This window comes from Panthera leo (genome assembly GCF_018350215.1).
Source record: "Panthera leo isolate Ple1 chromosome Y unlocalized genomic scaffold, P.leo_Ple1_pat1.1 chrY_random_Un_scaffold_79, whole genome shotgun sequence".
NCBI classification, from domain to species: Eukaryota; Metazoa; Chordata; class Mammalia; order Carnivora; family Felidae; genus Panthera; species Panthera leo.
In genome coordinates, this window is record NW_024962233.1 from 329433 (window position 1) to 357005 (window position 27573).

The 27573-nt window shown below is 54.8% G+C and overlaps 2 protein-coding genes across 2 annotated transcripts; both read right to left on the reverse strand.

Annotated features, from left to right (window-relative positions):
• Positions 1-13546: 13546 nt before the first annotated feature.
• On the reverse strand, positions 13547-17271 carry LOC122212833 (testis-specific Y-encoded protein 1-like). The gene is made up of 6 exons (XM_042926807.1): positions 16445-17271; positions 15143-15220; positions 14875-14986; positions 14591-14736; positions 14394-14485; positions 13547-13700 (listed from the first exon to the last, which is right to left on the reverse strand). Exons 1-5 carry the CDS (start codon positions 17126-17128, stop codon positions 14414-14416), a joined length of 1092 nt encoding a protein of 363 aa, XP_042782741.1. The 5' UTR covers positions 17129-17271; the 3' UTR covers positions 13547-13700; positions 14394-14413.
• A 6032-nt stretch (positions 17272-23303) lies between these two features.
• On the reverse strand, positions 23304-26670 carry LOC122212825 (testis-specific Y-encoded protein 1-like). Its single transcript, XM_042926801.1, has 8 exons — positions 26317-26670; positions 26073-26106; positions 25444-25940; positions 24694-24771; positions 24438-24549; positions 24200-24345; positions 24022-24106; positions 23304-23496 (listed from the first exon to the last, which is right to left on the reverse strand). The coding sequence occupies exons 1-8, from the start codon at positions 26668-26670 to the stop codon at positions 23468-23470; spliced, it is 1335 nt and encodes a 444-aa protein (XP_042782735.1). The 3' UTR covers positions 23304-23467.
• Between the last annotated feature and the right edge of the window lie 903 nt (positions 26671-27573).

The window sequence follows — 27573 nt, forward strand, 5'->3', positions numbered from 1 at the left end:
AAACAAGAAAACAAACAAAAAAAACACCTAAACCTACAAAGGAAGACAAATCAAATTCACAGCAAATCTGTCCACAGAAAGTTAGTAGGCCATACATGAGCTGCAGGATATATTCAACTGCTAAATGGGAAAACTATTCAACCAAAAATACTCTATTCATAATGGAAGCACTGATAAGAGATAAGGAGTCCCCCTAATAAAAACTAAATGAAGGTGTGACCGCTAAACCAGACCTGCAGGAAATATTAAAGGAAACTCTTTGAGTGAGGAAGCAAAGAACACAAACAACAAAGTCTAGAAAGGAACAGAGAAAACCTCCAGAAATGACAAGTTTACAGGTAATTACAATGGCAGTAAAGTCATATCTACTGATAATCTGACTATAAATGCACTAAATCCTCCAAACAAAAGAACCAAAGTAACAGAATGGATTAAACAATAAGAACTATCCATATTCCGGTTACCAGAGACTCATTTTATATGTAAAGCCACATGCAGGTTGAAAGTGATGAGATAGAGAACAATCTATCAAGTTAATGCACCTCAAAAGAAATCTAGGGTAGACATACTTATATTGGACAAACTAGACTTTAAACCAAAGACTATAAGAAGAGGTGAAGTTGGGAAGCATATCATAATTAAAGGGTCTAACTGTCAAGAATATCTAACGATTGCTGTGTCTCTGACATCTTTCTTCCTTCTTTAGGAAAGCCTGGCTTGCTAGATAGTTTCCTCTTCTGACCGGCTTTGCTGCATCCCAGAGGTTTTGAGTTGTGGTGCTATCATTTTCACTGACTTCCGTATACGTTTCAATTTCCTCTTTAAACCGTTGGTTAGCCCACTCATTCTTTATGAGGATGTTCTTCATTCTCCAAGTATTTGTTCCCTTTCAGAATTGTTTCTTGTGGTGGATTTCGAGTTTCGTAGTGTTGTGGTCTGAAAATATGCACGGTATGATCTCGACCTTTTTGTACGTACTTAGGGCTGATTTGTGTCCCAGTATATGATCTATTCTGGAGAACGTTCCATGTGCACTGGAGAAGAAAGTATATTCTGCTGCTTTGGGTTGAAATATTCTGAATATATCTGTTAAGCACATCTGGTCCAATGTGTCATTCAAAGACATCGTTTCCTTGTTGATTTTTTCATTAGATGATCTACCTGTCCATTACTGTGAATGGGGTGTTGAAGTCTCCTCCTATTATGGTATCACTACCGATGAGTTAAAATGTTTGAGATTAATTGATTTATATATTTGGGTGCTCTCACATTTGGCACATAAATGTTTACAATTGCGAGGTCTTCTTGGAGGGTAGACCCCTTGATTATGATATAAGCCTCTTCTGCATCTCTTGATGCAGTCTTTATTTTAATGTCTAGATTGTCTGACAGAAGTATGGCTACACTGGCTTTCTTTTGTTGACCGTTAGTATGTCGGATGGATCTCCATCCCCTTATTTTCACTCTGAAGGTGTCTTTACATGTAAACTGGGTCTCTTGTAAACAGCATATTGATGGATCTTGTTCTCTTATCCATTCTGTTAACCTATGTCTTTTGATTGGAGCATTGAGTCCATTGACATTTAGAGCGAGAACTGAAAGATATGAGTTTACTGCCGTTATGTTGTTTGTAGAGTCGGAGTTTCTGGTGGTTATATGATTATGAATATATTGAATATATATTCATATTCATCATGTCTCCCCTCAGAGTGTCCCCCTTAAAATTGCATGCAGGACTGTTTTAGTGGCCACAAACTCCTTTAATTTTTGTTTGTCTGGGGACTTTTTCTCTCTCCTTCTATTTTGAATGACAGCCTTGCTAGATAAAGAATTCTTGGCTGCGTATTTCTCCTATTCAGCACTTTCAGTATGTCCTACCACTCCTTTGATGCCTGCCAAGTATCTGTGCATAGGTTTCCTGCAAACGTGGTCTGTCTTCCCTTGTAGTTTAGGGACTTGTTTCCCTTGCTGCCTTCATGATTCTCTTCTTGCCTGAGTATTTTGTGAATTTGACTGTGATACACCTTGCTGAGGGTTGTTTTTGTTGAATCCCATGGGGGGTCCTCTGTGATTCCTGGTTTTTGATGTCCGTGTCTTTCCCCAGGTTACCAAAGTTTTCTGCTACGATTTGCTCACATAACCCTTCTACCCCTATTTGTCTCCCTTCCTCTTCTGGTACCCCTAGGATTCAGATCTGGTTCCTTTGGCATGAGTCACTGATTTCTCTAATTCTTCAATCGTGCTCTTTTCCTTAAGCTCCCTCGATTTTCCTGCTTCCATATTCTCCATAAGTTTGGCCTCTATATTGCTGATTCTCTGTTCTGTCTCATCCATCCTTGACACCGCGGCATCCAGCCGTCACTGCAGCTCAGTTATATCATTTTTCATTTCATTCTGGCCAGTTTTTACTTCATTTTTTCTCTGCACAAAGGGACTCTAAACTCCTTTGGACTCCAGCTAGTATTCTTACAATCGTGATTCTAAATTCTGCGTCAGACACCTTGCTTGCATCTGTGTCGGTTAAATCTCTGGCTGTCGTTTCTTCATGCCCTTTCTTTTCAGCTGAATTCCTTCCTTTTGTCATTTTGAGGGGAGAAGAGGAATTCATGAGGTAGAAAAACTTAAATGAAAAAAATTCAAATTAAATATTAATATTAAAAAATTAAGCACGTGAATAGAAAAAGTAGAAAAATGATGCTAGAGTCTAGGCATGTTTTGTCTGGGTGTTGAAAATGGTTTGATACAGTTGAGAAAAAAAACAGGGGGAGGAGAAATAAGAAAAAAATAATAAAAATTTTAAGATGAGAAATCGTTTGAGAATTTGAAAAAAAAATACACTGAAGTAGACTAAAATGAGATGATGGGAGTAAAACAGATTTTGTGAAATATACACAAAAATATACACAAAATATACACAAAAAATACAGAATAAAGTAGAAAAAGTTAAAGAAAATTAGTAAAAATTAAAAAAATATGTATCTTTTGTCTTTCTGTATTCAAGAAAAAGAAAAGAAACGAATTAGAGAAAAAAGATTTAAACTAAGGAAAAAAAGGAAATAGTTTGAAAATCTGAAAAAGGGAATACACTGTAGTACACTAAAATACATTATGGAAGTAAATAGAATTTGGAAAAAATTACATAAAGCAAAACATATAGCAAAAAGTGAAAAAATTATTTTAAAGGAAAGTGAAAGTGAAAATGAAAATTTTCACCTTCTGCAATCAAGAACAAGAAAAGAAACGAAAAAGAGAAAAAAGAAAACAAAGAAAAATGGAAAACGTTTGAAACATTGAAAAGGTGAATAAACTGAAGTACACTAAAATACAATATTGGGAGTAAAATAGAATTTGAAAAAAAGTACGCAAAAGTACAAAACAGTAATATAAATTAAAGAAAACATATTTAATGAGAATTGAAAATAAAAATGAGTTTTCTCTCTTGCTGTATTCAAAAAACAGCGTAAAAGAGAAAAGGAAAAAAGGAATGAAAGAAAGAGAGGAAATTGAATCGATGGACCTGCTAACAGATTGAAGTAGGACTGAAGTTATTTCTCTTTCTCCTAGAAGTCAGTCTATGTACCGCTTTATAGTCCATAAACTAAGCCGGGTGTGAGACTTGTGCTGCTGAGAGCGAAGGTGGCCCAGCTAGGCGGGGCTCCGTGTAACCGCTCTGTTGTCCACTAGATGGCGCTGCCAGCCCACTGGGGTGGATTGTTGCCACTCTCCTTGGTGCATATGCACATGCCCAAGAGCGGTGAAAATGGCGCCATCCAGCTACCCAGTCTGTTCTCCTGGATCAGCAATCACACACCCGTCCTCTGTCTTCAGCTTCTGTCCACTGCGCGCTTTTGCATTCTCCGTGACCAGGCCCCAGGGAGTACCTCTCTCCTGAGTTGCGTCTCAGATGCGCTGGTTTTCCGGGCCCCTTACTTCTGAAGGACTGCGGCTTTGACCCGTCCCGTCCCTCTGCAGAAGGGTCTCACCGAGCAATGGCCGAATGAGCAATGGCTGAACGTAGGCTGCACCTAGGAACGCTTGCTGGGCCCTGCTGCTGCCAGTGCTCCGACACTATGGACCAATGCCAGCCCGCCCCACAAAAAGTTTGCAAGTCAGTGTAACCGCAGCATTTCAGGGATTACGGAAAACCACAACACACATCTGGCACCAGACTTCACGACACTTAACGACCTTGTTCCAGCACCAGCAAATGGGGTGTGCATGGACCAGGTGGCTTCAACAGTCCCTACCAAATGTCTTTCCAGCAGTGGAACCACCTTTTTCTGAGTGGCCTGAGAACCTCCTACACGACCCTGTTCCTGAGAATTAGCCCTTCCCACCACAGCACTGCCAGGCATAGAACTGCGGATTTGCAGACTTTGCGCACCCTGTTTACAGTCTGAATGGAATTTAAACCCTCCTATTTCTCCTTTCTCCCATTTCAGTTTAGTCCGTGCGGCCACGTCCAATTTTCCACATTCTCTCCACCTGCTTTGGGGATGGGTGGGTTCCCTGTATGCTCTGCCCCCGCTTCCACCTGCCCAGTCTCCTTCGCCTCTCCGCGCACAAAAGCACCTCCCTTCCCATGCCTCCTCGCTCTCCAAGTTCACTTCTGCATGCCACGTACCTGCTGAATTCGGTGGTTCAGGATATGCAGATTGCTGTGCTAATCCTCCAGTCAGTTTCCTGGGTGGGTAGGATGGTTTAGTGTTGGTCTGGCTGTATTTCATGCACGCGAGACACTTAAGAAGCTTCCATGCTGTCTGCCATCATCTTGGCTCCTCCCCAAAGGGGTGAGATCTGTAGTACCCGTTCTCCAACATCAGCTATCCCACAGGACAGACCTGGTCGGTGACAAACCTGAAAAGGACATGTAGCAAAAAGGGAGGCCACCCTGGAGGGGGAGGCAGAGAAGTGGCTCCGGACCTGGGAGGGGAGGCAGGGGCTCAATTGCCGGAGCCACGCCCACTGCCCTCCTGCTGATTGCTCCTGAACAGCAGCCCACTGCTCACCTAGGCAGAGCTCCTTCACCCCAAGGACACATGGCCACAAAGTTCACTGCCTCTGCCTCTGCCTCTGCCCCACCTGCACGTCAGCCAGGGCCACTGCAGTGTCCGAAGGGCCACAGGGCCGTGGGCATGCTTCCCAAATGCTAGTGGGCTCCGGAAGGAGGCAGCAGGCATGTAAAAGCCTTGGGCCTGGACACTCCACCTGAGGGCCTAGTCTGGAGCCTCATGCCTCAAGTTCCCTTTCCTTGTGCTCTGTGTCCCTAGCCTGAGATTGGGCTAGGGCCCCAAACCGCATGAGTCATGGTCCGCAAAGCACTGACATTCCTGACAATACCAGGCCTCCATTCTGCTGGAAGAGGGCGTTCAAGGGTCCAGGAATCACAGCAACACCCCTTCTCTCAGTCCCAGATACTGACGCTCATTCATAAATGAACACACACACACACACTCACACACACACACACACACACACGTACAAACACACTTCCTCCCTGTGGCTATCTCCAGTTGTGACTTACTCTCCTTCCTCTGCCTCCTTCGGTATCCCTCTGGTCTCTGTCTGTCTCTTTGTCTCTGTGATAGTTTTCTTTTCAGAACGCTTCCTCCCACCCCACCTCCGTCTCTCTTTCTCTTTCTCTGTCCAGTCCTTGTACCGTATGAGTTCATCTGGGCTCCCGTGTGCCGTGCATGTCCATATGGACATAGTAGGCTGCTGACGGCACAGGGCTTCAGGGGAACACGCAAAGAAACACACAAGTAACAGGGGTGAGAGCACATCCAGACCTCCCAAGCCGTGACTGCCTCCAGGCAGCCCACACAAGCTGGGTATACATGTGAACCGTGAAAGGTCAGTCCCTTGGCCCTTGCCCTGTAGGTTGCAGCCAGCTGGGAGGTACTGAAACCCAAGACACTCCCCAGGGTTGAGAGGGGCTGAGGTGAGCGCAGGGGTCGATAGGCTGGGAACCTAGTCGTGGCTGGTGTTTCTCCACCTGCCACATTCCAGTTTTGTCGGTACTGGAAGGTTGGTATCAGTTGTGGCTGTCTTTCCTTGGCATCTCAGTGCAAGCTTCCTTGACCCAATGGAGATACTGAATCTGCCCTAGTTTTCAGCCAGCTTTGGGCCCCAGCACAAATGCATGTGTTGTGTGAGGGGGGAAAGCAAGTGTGAGTCGTGGGAAGGAGCTAGCCTCGCGAGCGGGATGTGACAGAGGGCACGTGTGAGTGCAGAGGTCCACTAGAGTGTCTGTGAGTGTATCGTGGCTGGCGCCTTTGAGTACTTTTGCGTGAGACCCGGCGTTTGCGCTGGCAGCGTGTGCGTGTCTGTGTCCACGTGCCGCGTGGCCGTGCATCTTTGTGCCTGAGTGAGTGTGCGTAGGCCGTTGGGGAGCAAAGGAAAGAGACTGGGGGCTTTCCTGATTTGGTGCGTACCGGGGTGGTTCAAGTGCCAAAGTTCAGAGAGTGCCATCCCTTTGCTCCTGGGATCGCGCATGACAGGCAGCCTCCCCTAGGGTGGTGTCCTCTCCATGTCACACACCTCTTGTCACCGAGTGACAAGAGTTTTCCCTAGCGGGAACAGTGTTCCCTAGCGGGTGCACTGCTAGCCTGCTGTCATGACATACATGTCTTCTTGGAGTAGGGATGGACGTAGGGCGTATGCAAAGGAGGCAGACCAGATGCAAACCAGGGTGCAGACAGCGGGCGCACAGCTGAAATGCGTTTCACGGACAGCTACGCTGACCCGCTCAGTGGATTTGCCAGACTATGGGCACGATGACCAAAGGTGGGGGTGTAAACGTGAAAAGCGTGGAGGTCCCCCTTTTCCCGTGTGTGTAGATAGCCTCGTGCCCAGGCCGTACGGGACGCCGGGGGGGGGGGGGGGGGGGGGGGAATGTGAAAGTCCCCTTTTCATTGACAGAGGCCAAACAGGGCACGCAGAGGGCTAAGTTGGAGGCCCCTGGAGGCGCCGCACTACCGAAGCCCGGGGCTCACTGTGTGCCGTTACACGCCCGCAGCAGATTCCCACCGCCCTGAAAGGTGGGGCCGCCGACGCCACGCCCACTGCCGTCCTCATGATTGGTCCTGGAGCCTGGCTGGGAGTCTGGGCGTGGTTTGCAACGCCCTCAGCTTCAGAGCCGCATGCGCACTTCTGTCACCACAAAGGCCTCTGCGGCAGCATCACCACAGCGACAGCCACCGCCGTGGCTTCCTGGGTACAGCGCCTGTGCGCATGCGCCCCCTGGGCCCTTGGTCCACGGCAGAAGGCGGGAGGGCGTTGTCAGCCATTGTCGTCAGGGCTCCACTGACTGGGTCTGGTGAGGGAGGCCCGTGCTTTCACCTCCTGCCGCTTCGTTTGAATCTGCCCCACCTGCGGTCCTGGGCCAGCTCCACATGGCGAAGGATGTAGTGTCTGGAAAATGTGGCAGTGCCCCGTAAACTGCGGTCGCGTTCGTCATGGAAGGCGGTAGTCAAGAGACCCGGGCTCGAGGGCATACAGTATTCCTGGACGCGACTGAGGCGCCACACGACGATGGTGTCGGGGCCAGAATGCCCCGAAGTGCACAAGAATATCCGGTCCGACGTGAGACAGAGGTGTCCGGCCGAAGGGAGGATTTGAAGCTGCTGGTGGACAACATAATATCGGTGGCGGAGCTGTTGGGCCTGGTGGAGGAGGGAGTTGAGGCGGCGGCCACAGAAATACACGTTCTTGCAGATGAGAAGGATGACCAGAGGAAGCATGAGGAAGACGAGGGACAGGCGGGGGAGCAGGATAATTATGTAGAGGAGGGACAGGAGGAGGAAGAGGAGGTGGAGGATAAGGACCAAGAAGAGGGGGAGGAGGAGGAGCGGGAGGAGGACGAGGAGGAATGGGAGGAGGAGGAGGAGGAGGAATGGGAGGAGGACGACGACGAGGATGAGGATGAGGATGAGGAAGATGATTTTCAAGAGGAGGAGGAGTGGGAGGAGGATGACGATGAGGATGAGGATGAGGATGTGGAAGATGATTTTCATGAGGAGGAGGAGGACGAGGAGGAGCAGGATCATAAGAGAAGTAGGAGGAGGAGAAGTAGGAGGAGGAACAGGAACAGAAGGATTAGGAGTAAGAGGAGAAGGAGGGGGAAGAAGGTCAAAAGCGACGATCAGGGGGAGGAGGAGCAGGGGCAGGACCAGCAGCAGGAGGAGCAGGAGGCCTTACAAAAGGAGCAGAAAGAGAAGGGGGAGGATCAGGAGCAGAGAGATTAGGAGGAGGATGGGGAAGAGTTAAGGGAAGTTGCGGAGCAGGAAGCGGGGGAGCAGGGGCAACAGGATTTACAAGAAGAGCTGCAGGAGGAAGAGGCAAAGCTGGGAAAGGAGGAGAAGGAAGAGATGGAGCTGGGGCACGAAGAGCAGGAGCTGAGGAGCAGGAGAAGGAGGAACCAAAGTGGAAGGAGCAAGGTGGCTGGTGCCTGGGGAACGCACAGGAGCTGCACGTGAAGCAGGAGGAAGAGACGCAGATGAGTGCAAGCCTACATCCTTTCCTGTCCTTGCTCGAGGCTCTTCAGACGGAGGTGCAGCCCTTGAATACACATGCCAGCCGGGAGGACTCTCAACTCAAACCCAGCATATGGCAGAGGCGGCAGCGTCATCTGCAGCAGAGAAGTGCCCTTATCCAGGGCATCCGTGGTTTCTGGGCCAAGGCTGTATCCTTCCTGCTGCTGGTGGAGGGTCCAGAGGGGGCTGGGCTTGCGCAAGAGGAAGGAAAGGGCGGTGCCATTTAGAGGAACCCAGGACAGGGACTGGAGCTAAGCCGCGCTCCAGTGGCCGGGAACGTGCAAACGTGATCCCATCCGGTGGTCCTGGCTCTGCAATGAGTGTGGCAGGAGGGCAGTGCCGGGGTGGGGGAGGCATGTGTGCTTTACGTCGCACCTGGCACGGAAACAGCGCTGGGAGAGTGGGGAGTGGCGGTGGAGGTCCAGGCCAGGTCGGGGAAATGACCGAGGGCTTCTTCCCACACAAAGCCGCGTGGGGGCACGTTTCTGGGTCCCGCTAAGCATCTTGCTGCGGGGAAGGCGATGTGAATGCCCACTGGTCGGCGCGAGACCGGATGTGTGCTGTCTGGCTGTGTGGAAGTAAGCGTCCTCAGTGTCCTCACGAGCACACAAAGCTAGGCGTGGTTGCGGGCGTCTGGGCATGCACAGCCTCCTGTGCGTGTCTAGCAGAGCCCTGCGCGATCCGGAGACCCCGTGGGCCTGGACGCAGCCTGTGGGGAGGGCTTGAGACCCTGGGGGAGGACGCCTGGAGGCTGTCCACACTGGTTCTCTGGTTCGAGCTCTCTCACGCCCAGCACCTGAAGGCTCTTTGACCTGCGGCAGTTTGTGAACCACCCTCAGATGTCAGCCCTGATTAGTAAGCCCGATGAAAGCATGCTTCGCCCCCACTGAAAAGGAGAACTATAGGCCAATTTCCCTGATGCACATGGATGCAAAACTCCTCAACAAGATATTAGACACTCGGATCCAACAATACATGAAAATGTCATTCACCACGACCCAGTGGGATTTGTACCTGGGACGCAGGGCTGGTTCAACATCTGCAAAACAATTAACGTGATTCCTCACATCAATAAAAGAAAGGACGAGAACCACAGGATCCTCTCAATCGATGCAGACAGAGTGATGGACAAAATACAGCATCCTTTCCTGGTAAAACCCCTCAAGAAAGTAGGGATAGAAGGAGCACACATCGAGATCATAAAGCCATGTATGAACGACCCAACGTGAATATCATCTCAAGGAGCAAAAGCTCTCAGCTCAAGTCACGAACGAGACAGGAATGTCCACCGCCTCCACTGTTATTCAACACAGTATTGGAAGTCTTAGCCTCGGGCCTCTTCATCCTTCTGCTCCCCCTCTGCAGCTACTGCTCTTCCAGCCCTGGCTCTACCTTTCCTCCTCCTCCTCTTCTTCCCTCTGCTCACGTCCTCCTCAATTTCCTCCCCAGCTACTACTGCTCTTCGACTCGTGCTCCTCCTCTTGCTCGTCCTGGACTTCCTCCTCCTCCACTTCTTCCCTCGCCTGCACCCGATCATTCACTCGTCTTCCTCCTCCTGTAACTCCTCCCAGTCCTCTTCCTCCATCTGATCCTCCTCGTCCTTCACCTCTTCCTCCTCCTCCAACTCTTCCTCCTTCTCCACGTCCTCTCCTGCTACTGCCCTTCCTGCCCTACCTCTGACCTTTCACCTCTTCTTCCCTCTGCTCTCGTCCTAGTCGACTCCGTCCTCCAGCTGCTCCTGCTCCTCTGGCCCGTAATCCTCCTCTTCCTGGTGCTGGACATCATCCTCTTCCATTTGTCCTTCTCCTGCACCCAGTCATTCACTGCTCCTTCTCCTCCTCCTCTTCTTCTAACCCCACCCAATCCTCTTCCTCCAGCTCCTCCTGCTCCTCCTCTCCCTCCACCTCTTCCTCCTCGGGCTCTTCCTCCTTCTGCTCCTACACTTCTACTCATGCTCTGGAACCCTGGCTCTATCTTTTCTCCCCACCCTCTTCCCTCTGCTCTCGTCCTCCTCAACATCCTCCTCCAGCTGCTCCTGCTCCTTTGGCTCGCGCTCCTCCTCATCCTGGACATCCTCCTCCTCCACTTGTTCCCTCTCCTGCACCCAATCATTCACCCTTCTCTTCCAGCTCTAACTCCTCCCAATCCTCTTCCTCCAACTCCTCCTCATCCTCCTACTCCTCCTCGTCCTCTTCCTCCTCCAATGCTTCCTCTGGACATCCTTCTATTCTCCAGGCACATCTTTGTCCCTTAAGACTACCACAATCTCCTCTAAGGACGGGAGCAATAGATCTCGCACTGCCCCCAAGTCATCCGCAATGAGCACCGGACCCTGCGGATGGGCTCTCACAAGCCTTTGTGTCCCTGCAAAAGGAGCCTGGCAACCTCCCAGGCCTCCCGGGGAGACTCGGTAGTGGGAACCTGGGAGCAGCGACGGGATCCCCGGTGCAGCGACACCCAAGGGATGGTCATATCGTGCTCTGTCTTTTCAACAACACCTACAGCAGTATCGGACGTAGAGGCCGGGACCCAACGGGCCTCACACGCGACCCCTGACCAGCCAGCCTTGTGTCGGCAGCGCCATCCAGGAGGAAGCTCACCGACACATATGCCAGGCCTGGGACCCCAAGGCGCTTCGATCACCCCCTAGGCGGATAAGGTCAGGCCTAGGTTACTGCATGGGACCTGATGCATCCGTACAGTCGTCCCCAGTTCCTTGTAGGACAGGTCGGACATCCTCCACTGGGCCATGGGGTCTCCATGCTGTCAGCTGGCAGCAGCCAACACATGACCAGCGGTACTGGGACACCGTCAAGCCTTTCCTCTCATGCTGGACGGTGGCCGTGTGTTTACCGAAAGCCCTGTATGGGGGCAACGGGCTGCGGGGAAGGCAGGTAGGTGGGTGGCCAGGCACAGACGAGACCACCCGCTGTGCTCCCGCAGGGTCACTGGGACTTCACTTCCATCTGGCCCACACGCAAATTCTAGGGATGGGGCTTTGGGGGCAGTGCGGAAGCCTTGCAGCTTCAGCGTCAAGGAGCTGGGCACACACACCTGTGGGCACAGCCGGCAGCAGACTGGGACCAGTGTTCCTCCCTAGGCCCCTTTGACCGTCCACCACCTGAGAAGAATACTGGAGGGGCTGTACGGCTTTAGCCTCCCCAAAGCGCACACACAGTGGGCCATGTGCTGTCCACTGTGGTTTGGGGCAGGGCGGGGGGAGCCCGGTCAGAATCCTGACCACAATGTCCACAGCATCCTCTGTCGACATGCAACCGCTGAGACACTGAGAAAGGAACCCAGTTCCCCATTTACATGAGGCCAGGAGTCGACAAAGCCTGAGGCTAATCAGGGTCACCCGCACAGGGACTGAGAGGCGCATTCTGGCACCACTTACATGCAAGGGGAACACAGTTCTGGGACACACCTTGACATGTCCCCAGCCCAGCTGCAGCGACAGTGGTGATCTTGTGCTGCGGGGAGAGGTGTTGCTGGCAAGGAACTGTCCCCTCAGAGAGCAGCTGGCAGGCTGCTCACCTGCCCATCCACACATGGAACACCCACACCACCCTGCTATGGCACCCCTGGGGGACTCAAGTCACCTGAGGTCTAGGGTCCCAGCTCCTCCCTTTCCCTGGGCCTGGTGCACAGGAAGCAGAGAGGAGAGCCCCGAGGAAGAGCTGACTGGTGACAAAACATGGCTCGTCTGCCAAGAGCAGAGATTTTTGCTAGACGGCTCCCTCCAGGGAAATACCTACGCCCTCTGCACACCACGTAGCCTGACAGGTTGGGTTCCCTAGCTACCCTGTGCACAAAGCCTGGGCACACCATGTAGCCCCTACGTATTTGCTACTGTCGGCCCACCAGAGCCACTCACACACACACACACACACACACACACACACACACTCACTCCCACATAGACACACACTAACACACACACAAGCACACTTACTCACAAGTGGTCCACTGGCCACTGGACACAGGCTTTCCTCCCCTCGGCCCCCCTCTTGACCTTGCACCAATCTCCCTTTTGCATCCTGACTTGAGCCCCCTGGCACAGCAACGACTGCACCCATCCCAGCGATTACCATCAGGACTCAGGAGGGAAGGGACTGCACTCTTGTATTCTGGCACCTGACCGTCCCACATAAGCACCTCATTCACACAGACCGCTGTGTCTCTCCTTGTCTCTCCAGTGGCCTAACCACCCACTCCTGCACACACACAGACACACGGCTACGCAATCGCACGAACATATGCACGCTCACACTGCCGGCACCACCACGGATCTCAGGCCCAGTTTGCCACAGACGCCCACACACACTCGCACGAACTCACGCCGGATCTCTGCCCTCGTGCGTACTCTCTCCATGAATTCCCACTCATAAGCCTCGCTGCTGCCCACAACCCACACCTGCCCCTCCCCCTCACACATCTCCCATCCTGAGCCACTGTCTGAGGACAGGGCTCGGGGTCAAAGGAGCCCCGGGTGTGGGAGGCAGCAGCAAGGTATACTGGCATCGACTATGAGAAGGCTGCCTGCTCCTGAGTTGTCTGGGGACATGTGGTCTTAGCTCTGATCCTGACTGGAGGCTTTGCTGACTGGATTCTATCTCACCAAGGACACAACACCCCTCTGGGAGCAAGGGTCCTGGATGAAACCCCCCGAGTCCTGGCCACACTGTACCACGACCCAATGGACCAATTTGGTCCCACTGTGCAATCCCCTTCCCTGCCTTTCGGCTCTGGCCTATACAATAAATCTCCAAATAACAGGTCTGTCTCTTCCTCCTCCTCCTTCCAGGCTCTTCCTGCCCAAGAAGGCAGGCCTCTGTGCACATGGCAACACCGGCCCCACCCCAGTACTGCACCTCTCCTGCACACACAGGATCACCCGGGCAGCGGCAGGACAGTCACACTCAGGTCCCTTCCTCATCGTCCCTCCTCAGGTCCCCATACACACACACACACACACACACACACACACACACACACACCAAAACCAGAAGGGTTTTTAGCTTCCTGTATGTGTCCACATAAACATCGTGGAAACTCTTCAAGGCTGCCACACGTTATCTCTTCCTCAATTCTCTCCGGGGCACGTAGAAGACAGGAGACTCATCCACCCATCTCTTCCAGCACTGGTGGCGTCCTCCATTGTTTCTGCATGGGCAAAGATAGAAGCTCTGCGCCATTCACGCCCACACAGATGCAGAGCCCCTGACGCATGTGGGCACACGCAGACACATTTGCGTACACGCACACACACGCACCCCCACGCAACAGACACCAAGAATGATACGGGATATTTGCAAATACATCCCAGATGGTGTCACTCTTGTGCCTCGCCCTTTTGCGATCCCCCTTGCTTTCTCACCCAGGGATTCATTTCCAGCCCCCAATGGCCTTGGACCAGTTCTAAGAATGGCTGTCGGGTTGTGGGAGGACATGGCGTGGTGGGGCACATGGAAGGAAGTGCGAGATTCTCACCACAGTGGCGCCTGGGGACACGGCAGCTCCTGACCCAAAGACTGGCAGGCAAATCCAGACTGAAGGAGCAGGGGGAAGCCCGGGACAGGGCGGACATCCACGGGGAGCATTTGTGGTGAAGCACTGCTCCTCCCGAGTTGCTCTCCAAAGCCCCAGCCCACAGCACAACTGCATTTGGTTTGCAGGCTTCGACCCTCTGTGTGTTTGCAGCTGAGTCTCTGCAGGTTCCCTGTCATCCTCCCACCCTCTCCCCATGCTACCTGTGTCCCTGTCTTGGCGGACCTTCCATTTCCAAGCCAATGTGTGGCCCACGTTCCCTTGCCCATACAACACGCAGGTCAACACACCGTATACTGGGGTTCTCACCGACACATGCGCATGTCAGGTCACTGTCTTCTGGTCCCTTCCTCCATCAGGAAGTACTGCAGGGGATTGGGCCACAGGTCCTCGATGATGATCTGGTAGGGGACACAGGCCGGTGCCATATTGGGCATAGACCACTCACCTCTCTGGCCCAGGGCCACCCACATCCCCACTGCTGACGAAGGCCTCAAGGGCCCCACCTCGGCAATCCTGTTTGTCCCTGGGCAGCTGTGCTCACACAGCCAGTTCAACAAGTTAAGCCTGGTGGGGTCATGCCTGCGACTGGGAGCTCCACGTTCATAATCCCAGAACCACTGGACTGGAGTGGAACGCGATGCCTTGTAGCCTGCAGGAAGAGAGGATTTGAGGAGCAAGCTGATGGCCTCCTCCCCACCCACCTGCCCCTCCCCCTCCCCCTCCCTCCTGCCCCTGATTCATGCTCCTCATCCCCCTGCCCCGCACCATCATGGGACCCACACCCTACCAGCAAAGCTCAGCTGATACTCCTTAATGATCACTGGGTTCCAGAAGTACGGGTTGTCCCCAAAGAAAAACATCACTCTGCAGCGGTACTTGGGATGGCTCACTTCTTCCACCTGCCGTGAGCAATGGGACAGGAGGGGGCAAGTGTCCTCCCTCGGGGTCCTGAGCTACTTGCCTGGCTGTGAGGGTGAGCACCTTTGCCCCACCCTCTCCTGCCCAAATCCCACACCCGACGGGACGGCCCCCAGCCACAGCCTCCCCGGTCTCACCTCCAAGTCGACCACGTAGCTGAGCACGTCTTTGTCCTGGGCACCGATCATGGCCGACAACTGGGGGTGATTCAGAATCTGTGCTGTGTCAAGGAGCTGTGCCTTCAGATGCTGTGGAAACAGACACAGCCCCCCTCCAACCCTCCCAGGCTAAGAGCAAGGGACTAGATCACGGCATGTGCAGAAAGACCAGGAAACACTAGTCCCCACACTCCTCAGCCTCTGCACATGCATCAGACCCCATCGACACTGGGCAGTCCGTTGGCTTCCTGTACCTCCCACGCTGTCTGCACACAGCAGGGGGAGACTCCACTGCCTGCACGCCTCACAGTTCCTTCCTATATCTGACCTGTGTGGGCTGCCAGCAGCCCATCATAGCTTGTGATGTCGGCATGTGCTCTGACCCCTCCTCACGGCTGGGTTTCTTGGCATATTCCCGTGAAGACCTATGTTGTCACCAGCCTCCTGAGTCCAGATGGAATAACATGGCTTACAGGAACCCGACTGCACACTTACGCTGCAAGCAGAGGGTGTGGGAGGGAGAAAGAGATCGAGAAGCACGGCCGAGGAGGGCCGAGGAGGGAAAAGGATTAGACACAGTGACACAGCCAGTCCGGAGAGAAAGACATGGGTGGGACCGAGCCGGAGCCTGAGGACAGAGAGGGAAGCAGGGGTGGAGATACCAGGAGAGAATCCTCTGTGTGTGTGTGTGTGTGTGTGTGTGTGTGTGTGTGTGTGTGTGTGTGTGTCAGGGTCTGAGGAGGCAGCTTGTACCCCATTCGGAGTGGGTCTCAGTCGTCCTACTGTCTGGCAAAGGGGCGTGGCGTGGTTCCACTAAAGGTCATGAGTGTGTGTCTGAAATGCTCTCTTTTGAAGGAACTGCTAGGAAACGTGCACAGCCTGTGAATGTGAAGGTGGGTGTGCGGCCTGCGTAACTCTCCCATTTTGCAGCGAAATGTTTCCTTGCCTTATCTGCTCTGAGTGAAGGCTGCTTTGTGCTACCCTAGCTCTGGTAGCATGGGGACACATGGCTCGTGTCTGCAAGTAATATTTGAGACCAGCCTGCAGGCCAACGTTGGCGGAGACCTAGAGGAAACAGACCCAGTCACCAAGTCCCCCCATCCCCAACAACCGCCCCTGTCCAAGGCCTTACACTGGATCCCAGACCACACCAACCCAGGGCCAGGGACCATTCCCCAGCTCTCCTCTCTGGGGGCCATCGCCCTGAGGCACCCTGCTCTCAGTGCCCAGCCCTCCTGCACAACAGCCCCCGCCATCACCCACCAGCACAAGGAAGGATACCGCCTGGGCCCAGAAGCCAGGGATGTGCTTGATGATGGCCCTTCTGTGATCCAGGTAAGAATTCTGCCTCCGAAGAATCCTGCGCTTCAGCCGCCATAAGGCCCTGGAATCCTGGGCATTCCCAGCGCTGATCTCCAGCTGAAGACGCTCCAGTGCTGCCAGCGGGTCCTGGGCTGAGGCAGGACGCAGCGCTGGCTCTTGCTGCTGCAGCGGCTGTGAGAGCTGGGGCCCCTCCTCCGCCTCTGCATCTGCCTCGCGCTTCTCCTCTTGCTCCTGAAACTCCTCCTGCTGCTGTCTCTCAACTTCCACCTCCTCCTCCTCGTGCATGTCCTCTGCTTCTGGCTTGGCTTCCTCAGAATTCTCCTCTCCAGCCACCTCATCCTTGGTCGCCTCGCCGTCCTCTTCCTCCTCCCCGATCACCACCTCAGCCGCCACCATTCCGTCATCCAATATCAGCACCAATTCCTCCGCTGGGCTTGCCACCTGTATCTCACACCCGGCCTGGGCTTCCTGCACAGGATGGGCGCTTGCCGCCCCTGAACCTGGGGACTGCGGCCAGCCCACGCCCTCCAGCGCCACTGCATTCCCGCGGGGTCGGGACTCTCCACCTTTCGCATCCGGGACGATCAGGGCCCAGGGTCGGCGGGAATCTCCGCTTTGTCCGGACCGCGACACGCTGGCCATGACGCTCGGCCCCGGCCCCAGTGTAGCTAGGGCAGCCTCAGGACAAGGACAAGGAAGTGGAAGCAGGTGGAGGGAGCCTGGGCCTCAAGGCTGTTAGCTCCCTGCTGCCTCTCGCTGCAGCCCGCCCAAGTTGGGCGCAGGCGCACAGCCTCTGGGATTTGAGGACTCCGCATTGGCTGTGGCTGCTGTGGAGGAGGGGCCGAGACAGAGGCAGTGAAGAGTGTGCGCATGCGGCCTGGGAGAGAAGTGGTTCCAGGGCAGGTCAGGCCCGCTAGCCAGGTTCACAGAGCAATCAGTTGCAAGACAGCAAGACAGGGTGCTGGTCGCCAGCAAGCGCGCGCCAGCGGCCGGTCCGGGCTCTGGAGCAAGTGCCCAGCCGCCAGCGTGACCCCCGTTTTGCTGCATGTCCTCTTCAGCGCTGTCACCTTCCAGGCCTGACTTGCGAGGTCCCGGGTATCACACAGTCTGTGGTCGCTTGTACACCCTTTCCCCAGAGGCCTCACTGCGGGCACCAGAGCATTCAGCACAGGAATGTCCACGCCGTGAGCCACTCCCTGCTCCGTCCTTGCCCCTTCTTCATGAAGCTGGGGCAAGGCCTGGAGAAGTCCTTGGTGTCACGCCTACTGGGGCCACATGGCCGTCCGCACGGTATCTCCTCCTTGGCCGTCAGGCTGAGGGCGGCGGTAAGGTGGGTGCCCACCCAGAACCAGTGACACCCACCCTAGACCCACCCCACCGCCATGTCCTTGCAAGAACACAGCTCAGTAGACCTCACTGCACTGCAATGCAGAGCAAAGAACAACCCCCAGAGCACCATCTGCCACTGGTGCCCTACTGATCTCCGTACAGAGCGCCAGGGAGATGGGGTAGTAGGATTTAGCAGCTTGCTCCGGTCCTGAAATCTAACCTTCCACTAAAAGGAGGACGGCTCCAACCACGCAGGGCACGTAGGGGCCCTTCACCGAGAATTGCAGACTTGTCTGTGTCTGTCTCTGAGAAAGCCCTGTGCCTGCTTTCACTAGTACACACGAAAGCAGACGAGTTCCCTTCCCATTTCCCAGGCACCAACAAGAATTCTGAAGAAGCATGCACCCAGACACAGAAGGTCCACTGAGAGAGACAGCGAAAAAGAGACACACAGAGAGACAGAGCTATAGAGGGAGAGAGAGAGACACGTGCAAGCAGAGCAGATGAAGGAAGGACGAGTGGAGGGGAAGACCGGCCTGGAGAGGGAGAGTCCGGGGAGATTGGCGGGAGAGACAGGGAGGAGGAGCAAGACAAGAAGAGACAGAGGGGCACCTATTACAAGGAAGACAGGCGGAGACAGGGGGAGGCATTAGTGATGGAGAGGAGGGAGACGAAGACAAAGAGAGCTGGAAGGAAAGTGGGAGGGAGGGACAGGAAGAAGACAAGGGAGGGGGAGGTAAGGAGAGGGTAGGAGGAAGGAGAGCAGGGGCAGCCGAGGCGGAGACAGGTGGGCTGACTCTGAAGACAGGGCAACTGCAGTGTGCACTTTCACCTGGTGAAATTCACCTGTGCAATTTGCACAGAGACGAATGCTGTACAGTGGTCAGCCCTCAGCACAAAAGGCACCGCTCCCACCTGGACCTTAAGGGCAGTCTGAAACGATCGCTGAACTAGAAGGAAGCTGCAATGAGGTCATTCGGGGTGAGGAAGAGGGCACCGCAGGGAAGAAAACAAGGACCCGTTCCCCACAGGGCTGCTGGAAGCCCTGCACTTACCAGCAGGAGACAGGAAACGGGACTGCCGGAAAGACACAGCAGAGGTTTAGGCACAGCACGTGCGGGAAGAAATCACGTCCCAAAGCTCGGCAAATTCAAGCAAAAGCAGAGGCTGCACATCCATGAATGTCAATGCTTTCCGAGTGGAACCAACGAAGTTCTCACAGATGCCCAGGAAATGTGCTCAACTCTGAGGCCCCCTCGCCTCTGGCAAGCTTCTCATCCAAAGCGACTCATCACAGAGAAAGGGTGGACCGTGAGCAAAAGAGCCAAGGTCTCCTTCGGATCCCCGGACGCAGACAGGTGATCCGCCCAGTAATTTCAAGCCAACGTATGGTGATAAAGGTTACCTTCCACCACAGTGATGGAGGAAACTCGCACCCGAGGGGAGGACAATGAGTGAGAACCGCATCCCAGGCTGTAAGCTAAGGACAGACCATCAAGCTGTATTGGAAGGTCACGAGACCGTGACTCAAATGTCTGTACAGACACAGAGCGTCTGCAGAGGCACGAGGGCTGGATAGTTGTAAGCAGGTAGCAGGATTTCTAAGTCTGGGCTGCCTGTATGATACGAAAGGCTAACACGTGCAAGCAGAGCTATGCCCATGTGATGCGGATCAGCCTCCTGAGGCGGTACTTTGTACCCTGTGGAGGACCTGGGAGACGCATGCAGGCGGGCTCCTTGTGCACCTCTGCCACCAGGCACACATGTGGGAAATGTAGGGCCAAAGGGTTTGCCGCCGGGCTTAGTGTGGCTCACCCTTCTGCGGGTGCATTGAGCATCAGTGCAGAAAGCACTGGGCTCACTGAAAGAAGCCAGCCCCTGACAGAAGCACAGTGGTGGTGAGCCCTGCCTGATGGCTTCCTGAGGAGACTAAAGGAGTTAAAGGCATGCAGTCCACCAGAGAGTAGAGTGGTGCTAATCAGGGGAGGGTGCGATGAGGAGGTGTCGGGGCTCGGGTGTGAAGATGCAGTCATGCCATGTGCATGAGTTCTGGAGATCTAACTTGCACAGGGCAGCCGTAAGCAATGCTTCACCGCCTCGTCAGATTTCTCAGAGGCAAGTGCTCTCACCACAAACAAAGAGGGGTCGCTGAGAAATGTCCCGGTGAAGGTGGCTGGACGGAGCGCTTGCACGTGAAGGATACGGGCACATCCGTCACTGCCCGTTGTGTCCCTCAGGCACGCACTAGTCCTGGTGGACTAAGCTGAGCTCAGAACCCAGCAGTCAAAGGTGTCAGCCTCGTTCCTGCAAACATGAATCAGACTCCCAGGTAGGACGTAATGGACAAATTAGGGACCAGAACACACAGGAGGCACACGGAAACGAGACACACACTGGCAGGGGGAAGTCTCTCCCAGCCAGGAACATGCCACGTGGCAAAAGAGTAAGTGGGAAAACGTTGCCGGTCCGCTTTTCACAATTTACGCCTGCATCTGCAATGTGCAGGCCAGTGACGTTTGAGCCCCTCGGGCGCAAAGGGTTTGAAAACAGAAGGACAGAAAATAGAGGTGTGACGGAATGCTCACAGCAAGCCAGCTGCATTTGGGGACATTGACTGGCTGGCAGTGAGTGCATGGCCAATCCTCTGACGAAGGTCCTACAGGCACGGAAGGATTTCTGGCTCCTGGAACATAGAACAGAACACGCAGAAGCCCCTCCACCTGACAGCAGGACAGCAACTGGATCTGTCAGTGGAAGAAAGGGGTTGAATGCAGAGGGAAGCACACTCAAGCGCAGAAGCATACACCAAAGACAAGACAGGCCACCAGAGCCACAGCTGACCCAACACACAGGTGTGCAGAGACGAAGGCGGTTACACGGGTACAGCTGTGCCCACTTAGGCCAGGCAAGGAGGCATCACCAGAGAGGTGTCGGCACAGGCAAAGCCAGGAAAAGACACAAACACGCCAGGGCTCACTCAGGGAGACAGAGGAGCACAGGCAATGCGAGACATTTCCTGTGAACAGAGAACAACGTGACGATCCCGACAGGCCAATGAGACACGTGTGGTTCAGAGACATGGAAGTCAGAAGGCTCCTGAATTGCTGAGGGTGTCCTCTCTCGAGGGACAGCACTCTGGAGCCCACACACGCTGATGTTGGGGTGGAAGAGGCCGCTGGGCAGCAGATACAGTTGTGCAGGGGGTTTAGCAGCTCCTGGACCCTAGGGCTCCCCGGGGAGAGCTGCGGATACGGGAGGACACCCGGGGATGCCGGGTGTGCAGCATGAGGGCTGTAATCCCTCGGACACAGAGCACCGAGGCCTCTGCCCACGGACCTCAAGTGTCCACACTCGAGGGTTTGGCTCTGGGTGCCATGAGTGCATTCCACACCCACACCTTGTCCGTACCTTGTGTTTGGGACAGGCCGGGCGGAAACGTCACCCTGGCCCCGAAGGAGGTATTGGCTGGAGATATTAACATGTGGGGGACCCTGTGTTCACCTGTCCCCTAAAGTGTTCCTGCTCGGCAAGACCTATCAAGTAACGGCCTGCTTGTGCAGGAAGATGCCCCAAAGGGCCCAGCCTCATGACCACTGAGGCCGTATTCCCACTGCACAATCACTGGCCATACTTTCTTTGGATGTTCACACCCAAAGACTCGGGTCAGCACTGGGAGCTTTTCCAGGGTACCCTGACATTTACCCATCAAGCAGCTGAGAAGACGTGCCTCTCCAGCCAGTGTGCAGACAGCAGCGAGAGAAAGGCCTGCCTTCCCTTCTAGAGAGTGCGACAGCCTCTGCCCTGGAAGAGGTAAGGCTTGGTCGCACAGATCCTCAACTCCACAGCGTGCTGACACCCCGCTGACCATGTTGTCTGCATATGATAGGGGCAAGAGGCCTCCATGCACTGGGACTGCCCACGCCTTCTCTGGAATAGAGCCACTGCAGAGAAGGCTCTTGTACTGCAGAGCTGTGCAGTGGGGATCCTGGGGGGCTTGGGCAGCTTGGGAGACAGGAATATTAGTGTCGGGAGGTCAGTGTCAGGCACGCTGTGCTGGGGGCCGTGTTACTTGGGGATACAGAAGAGCCTGCGATGGACAAGGCTGAACTCTGTCTACTGCACTGCTCGCACGGTGGAGCTTTTGCCCCATCCCTAGCACAGACATCTCTGGCAAGCAGCCATCTGCTGTGTAAGGAGTATCCCAGCACTCACGTCTTCGCAGGTGAGGCTCGTCCCAGTCCTTTCTAAGCTCCAGGCCTGCCGGGGACCTCTGCACAGAATGCTAAGGCCTCACAAGTCCATCGTTCCCTATGTGGCTGAGGCAGCCTTTGTCCTGGCACTCAGGCAAAGGAACACAGGCTGCCTGGGACGAGGCGACCTCCCTGAGCGCCTGCTGGTGTTTGCACTTGGGAGTCTTCTCACAAGTCTCACATGGCGTGTTGGACACACGGCTTAAGCCTGTGGACACAGAGGAAGAGCATCACCCGACTCATCACGGCTGATGATGAGAGGGCAGAGGGCACACGGGAGAGGTTGGCGTGTTCGTGCCCTTGAAGAGCCCCACCTCCCCGCGACCCTCCCCTCTGTTGGCTTGCAATCTGGGCCACCCATTCGTAACCAGAGGTCTTTTCAGAAACAGCAAAGTTCACACAAGGGCATCAGCACTAGGACTCCTTCAGGAGTCTTGTGTGTGTGTGTGTGTGTGTGTGTGTGTGTGTGTGTGTGTGTGTGTGTGGAGAGAGAGAGAGAATAAGTGAAGCGGTGTTTGGGAGGCTCAGCTTCAGGAAGTGGAACCAGAAAAGTTGGCTGTGATTTTGGAGTTGCGTGAGACTGTAGTGGGCTGTTTTCTCTGCAGTGTGTATGTTGTCCCTGTCAACTCTGCCTGAAGCAGAACTTCATCGGTCTTACCCACCCACTCTGCCTCTGGTCCCTCGGTTCCTTCCCCTGGACACCAATCTTACAACCTGCTCACAATCCCTCAAATATGTGTGGCTGGTCCTGAGATCCTGACCTTGTCCACAAGACAGTCTGCATTGGTAGACGTCTGAAAACCAGAGGGTAATCAACCCTGGGAATTCCTCCCTGTGTGGCGGTTCAGTCAACATGACTGAGGGTGTCCCCATGCGGGATTCTGGGGGCACCATCATGGACATGCCCAAACCCTGAATATTGGACATCCCTGGCCTGTGCTGGCCTCTCCGTTTCCTTGAATTTCCTCATTTTCACAGGAAAGCTATGAACCTGGGCACTGGCCTTTCTCTCAGGTTTGTGCCCTGGCCTCCCTCACTCAAGTCCCCATTGCTTCAATCTTACTGACCTCACATGCAATCCCAATGTGTGACCCATCCCTACGGACAATGTCCTACGTCCCGCCCTTCCTTGGAACTCCAATGTGCAGGCACAGAACACTTACACCTCTGGACAGCCGCATGTATACATGGACACGCCCCAGAGCGAACCTGAGAGGAAGACACACACAAACACTTCATGCTGTTTATCTCCCATTCTATATTTCTTCAAATGTATTGGACCCCCGCCCTGCGCCACGTGTCACCACCACCCTTGTCCTTATTTCATGGCCAGGAGAATCTTGTGGACCATCGGTGAGCATCGGAAGGGTTTCCACTGGGGTCGATGAAGTGCGACGCTCCTTCATACTCTTCTCAAGATCGTGCATATCCCTGGGATATATGGGTACACACAGACAGACACACACACACACACACACACACACACACACACACACACACACACACACACAGGACAGGTGAGAGTCTTATCTTGGCCCTGAGTAAGGTTGCTTGAATGTTTCCAAACGGAAAGTAGGATGGGAGGGTGTGATAAGCTGTGCCAAAGCTGACAAGGGGATCCAGAAGCCAGACAACATGTGGGATGGTGGTAGGAGGCCTGAGGGTGGGGTTCATGGTCCGGGAATGACAGTTGTCACCGTGCTATGTGATGAGCCAGCTTTGGTTGTCCCGCTTTGCTCATTCTTTTTGTCTAGCCCCCTTCCCACCTTCAGGCTCCCCAAAGGGGCAAAGCCTCTTTGACACGTTACTTCTTAAGACTCCCTGTCTCAGGCTGATGCCCTTTTGACCTGGGGTCACCTCCTGTGCCGCTGTGAGTCTCGGTGCCTCCATGCAGAAGAGAATTGTGCCCTGGACCCCACGGCACACATTTCCGTGCCCACACCCTTGGCTGCTCACCTCTTTCCCTCTCAGTTCTCTCTCCTGGGGCCTCCTTCATCTTGAAATACGGCAGGGGGTTGGGCCAAAGATCCTCTATGATTATCTGGTAGGGGAGACAGGCCAGGCCTCAGGTAGCTATCCCACGCAGTGGGGGAACCCATGAAAATCACCTCCCTTCCTTGTTACAGGGCCCCACCTCAGCAATCCTGCTAGAGCCGGCAAAGCTGTGGTCAGAGAACCAGTTGAAGAAGTTGAGGCTGCTGTTGTCATGCCTGCGTCTGTAGGCCTCCTGTCTGTACCTTGGGTACCACTGGATGGGACTGGAATGAGACGCCCTATACCCTGCAGGAAGACGAGTATGTGAGAAGGCGCCAGAGAACTTATCGCATTCAACCCTCCACCCACTGCCGCCCATGCAGTCAGTGGACACTTACCATCAAGGCCTAGGACATACTCCTTCGTAACGACTTCATTCTGGAAGTAGGAGTTCTTGCCAAAAAACAGCAGGATCTTCCGGCATTCCCTGGGAAACTTGTGTTCCTCCACCTGCCGTGGTACAGTGGGGCAGAAATGTGAAATCTTGTTCCAGGAGACCCGCCCTCCCCTGAGGAAGGAACACATCACTTCTCCCCACCACCTCCCCTCCCCACACAGCCAGCCACCCACACCACCTCCCACTCCCAGGCTGACCTTCAAATTGGTCATGTGGCGAAGCATGCTTTCATCGGGCTTACTAATCAGGGCTGACATCTGAGGGTGGTTCACAAACTGCCGCAGGTCAAAGAGCCTTCAGGTGCTGGGCGTGAGAGAGCTCGAACCAGAGAACCAGTGTGGACAGCCTCCAGGCGTCCTCCCCCAGGGTCTCAAGCCCTCCCCACAGGCTGCGTCCAGGCCCACGGGGTCTCCGGATCGCGCAGGGCTCTGCTAGACACGCACAGGAGGCTGTGCATGCCCAGACGCCCGCAACCACGCCTAGCTTTGTGTGCTCGTGAGGACACTGAGGACGCTTACTTCCACACAGCCAGACAGCACACATCCGGTCTCGCGCCGACCAGTGGGCATTCACATCGCCTTCCCCGCAGCAAGATGCTTAGCGGGACCCAGAAACGTGCCCCCACGCGGCTTTGTGTGGGAAGAAGCCCTCGGTCATTTCCCCGACCTGGCCTGGACCTCCACCGCCACTCCCCACTCTCCCAGCGCTGTTTCCGTGCCAGGTGCGACGTAAAGCACACATGCCTCCCCCACCCCGGCACTGCCCTCCTGCCACACTCATTGCAGAGCCAGGACCACCGGATGGGATCACGTTTGCACGTTCCCGGCCACTGGAGCGCGGCTTAGCTCCAGTCCCTGTCCTGGGTTCCTCTAAATGGCACCGCCCTTTCCTTCCTCTTGCGCAAGCCCAGCCCCCTCTGGACCCTCCACCAGCAGCAGGAAGGATACAGCCTTGGCCCAGAAACCACGGATGCCCTGGATAAGGGCACTTCTCTGCTGCAGATGACGCTGCCGCCTCTGCCATATGCTGGGTTTGAGTTGAGAGTCCTCCCGGCTGGCATGTGTATTCAAGGGCTGCACCTCCGTCTGAAGAGCCTCGAGCAAGGACAGGAAAGGATGTAGGCTTGCACTCATCTGCGTCTCTTCCTCCTGCTTCACGTGCAGCTCCTGTGCGTTCCCCAGGCACCAGCCACCTTGCTCCTTCCACTTTGGTTCCTCCTTCTCCTGCTCCTCAGCTCCTGCTCTTCGTGCCCCAGCTCCATCTCTTCCTTCTCCTCCTTTCCCAGCTTTGCCTCTTCCTCCTGCAGCTCTTCTTGTAAATCCTGTTGCCCCTGCTCCCCCGCTTCCTGCTCCGCAACTTCCCTTAACTCTTCCCCATCCTCCTCCTAATCTCTCTGCTCCTGATCCTCCCCCTTCTCTTTCTGCTCCTTTTGTAAGGCCTCCTGCTCCTCCTGCTGCTGGTCCTGCCCCTGCTCCTCCTCCCCCTGATCGTCGGCTTTTGACCTTCTTCCCCCTCCTTCTCCTCTTACTCCTAATCCTTCTGTTCCTGTTCCTCCTCCTACTTCTCCTCCTCCTACTTCTCTTATGATCCTGCTCCTCCTCGTCCTCCTCCTCCTCATGAAAATCATCTTCCACATCCTCATCCTCATCCTCATCGTCATCCTCCTCCCACTCCTCCTCCTCTTGAAAATCATCTTCCTCATCCTCATCCTCATCCTCGTCGTCGTCCTCCTCCCATTCCTCCTCCTCCTCCTCCTCCCATTCCTCCTCGTCCTCCTCCCGCTCCTCCTCCTCCCCCTCTTCTTGGTCCTTATCCTCCACCTCCTCTTCCTCCTCCTGTCCCTCCTCTACATAATTATCCTGCTCCCCCGCCTGTCCCTCGTCTTCCTCATGCTTCCTCTGGTCATCCTTCTCATCTGCAAGAACGTGTATTTCTGTGGCCGCCGCCTCAACTCCCTCCTCCACCAGGCCCAACAGCTCCGCCACCGATATTATGTTGTCCACCAGCAGCTTCAAATCCTCCCTTCGGCCGGACACCTCTGTCTCACGTCGGACCGGATATTCTTGTGCACTTCGGGGCATTCTGGCCCCGACACCATCGTCGTGTGGCGCCTCAGTCGCGTCCAGGAATACTGTATGCCCTCGAGCCCGGGTCTCTTGACTACCGCCTTCCATGACGAACGCGACCGCAGTTTACGGGGCACTGCCACATTTTCCAGACACTACATCCTTCGCCATGTGGAGCTGGCCCAGGACCGCAGGTGGGGCAGATTCAAACGAAGCGGCAGGAGGTGAAAGCACGGGCCTCCCTCACCAGACCCAGTCAGTGGAGCCCTGACGACAATGGCTGACAACGCCCTCCCGCCTTCTGCCGTGGACCAAGGGCCCAGGGGGCGCATGCGCACAGGCGCTGTACCCAGGAAGCCACGGCGGTGGCTGTCGCTGTGGTGATGCTGCCGCAGAGGCCTTTGTGGTGACAGAAGTGCGCATGCGGCTCTGAAGCTGAGGGCGTTGCAAACCACGCCCAGACTCCCAGCCAGGCTCCAGGACCAATCATGAGGACGGCAGTGGGCGTGGCGTCGGCGGCCCCACCTTTCAGGGCGGTGGGAATCTGCTGCGGGCGTGTAACGGCACACAGTGAGCCCCGGGCTTCGGTAGTGCGGCGCCTCCAGGGGCCTCCAACTTAGCCCTCTGCGTGCCCTGTTTGGCCTCTGTCAATGAAAAGGGGACTTTCACATTCCCCCCCCCCCGCCCCCCCCCCCCGGCGTCCCGTACGGCCTGGGCACGAGGCTATCTACACACACGGGAAAAGGGGGACCTCCACGCTTTGCCCATTTACACCGCCACCTTTGTTCGTTGTGCCCCTAGTCCGACAAATCCACTCAGCGGATCACCTTGGCTGTCCGGGAGACGCATGTCAGCTGTGCGCCTGCTGTCTGTGCACCCCGGTTTTCCATCTGCTCAGCCTCCTTTGCATACTCTCTACGTCCATCCTTGCTCCCAGAAGACACGTATGTCATGACAGCAGTCTAGCAGTGCACCGGCTAGGGAAGGTCGGTGACCAGAGGTGTGTGACGT

Coding starts and splice junctions, on each gene's coding strand:
- LOC122212825 (XM_042926801.1), bottom strand. CDS start 26,670: ATGGAAGGCGGTAGTCAAGAGACCCGGGCTCGAGGGCATACAGTATTC. Junction 26,107..26,316: donor GACAGGAGGAGGAAGAGGAG/GTGGAGGATAAG, acceptor TTTCATGAGGAG/GAGGAGGACGAGGAGGAGCA. Junction 24,550..24,693: donor GCCACATGACCAATTTGAAG/GTCAGCCTGGGA, acceptor GTACCACGGCAG/GTGGAGGAACACAAGTTTCC.
- LOC122212833 (XM_042926807.1), bottom strand. CDS start 17,128: ATGGCCAGCGTGTCGCGGTCCGGACAAAGCGGAGATTCCCGCCGACCC. Junction 15,221..16,444: donor CTGGCTTCTGGGCCCAGGCG/GTATCCTTCCTT, acceptor GACACAGCACAG/ATTCTGAATCACCCCCAGTT. Junction 14,486..14,590: donor GGACAAACAGGATTGCCGAG/GTGGGGCCCTTG, acceptor GTCCCCTACCAG/ATCATCATCGAGGACCTGTG.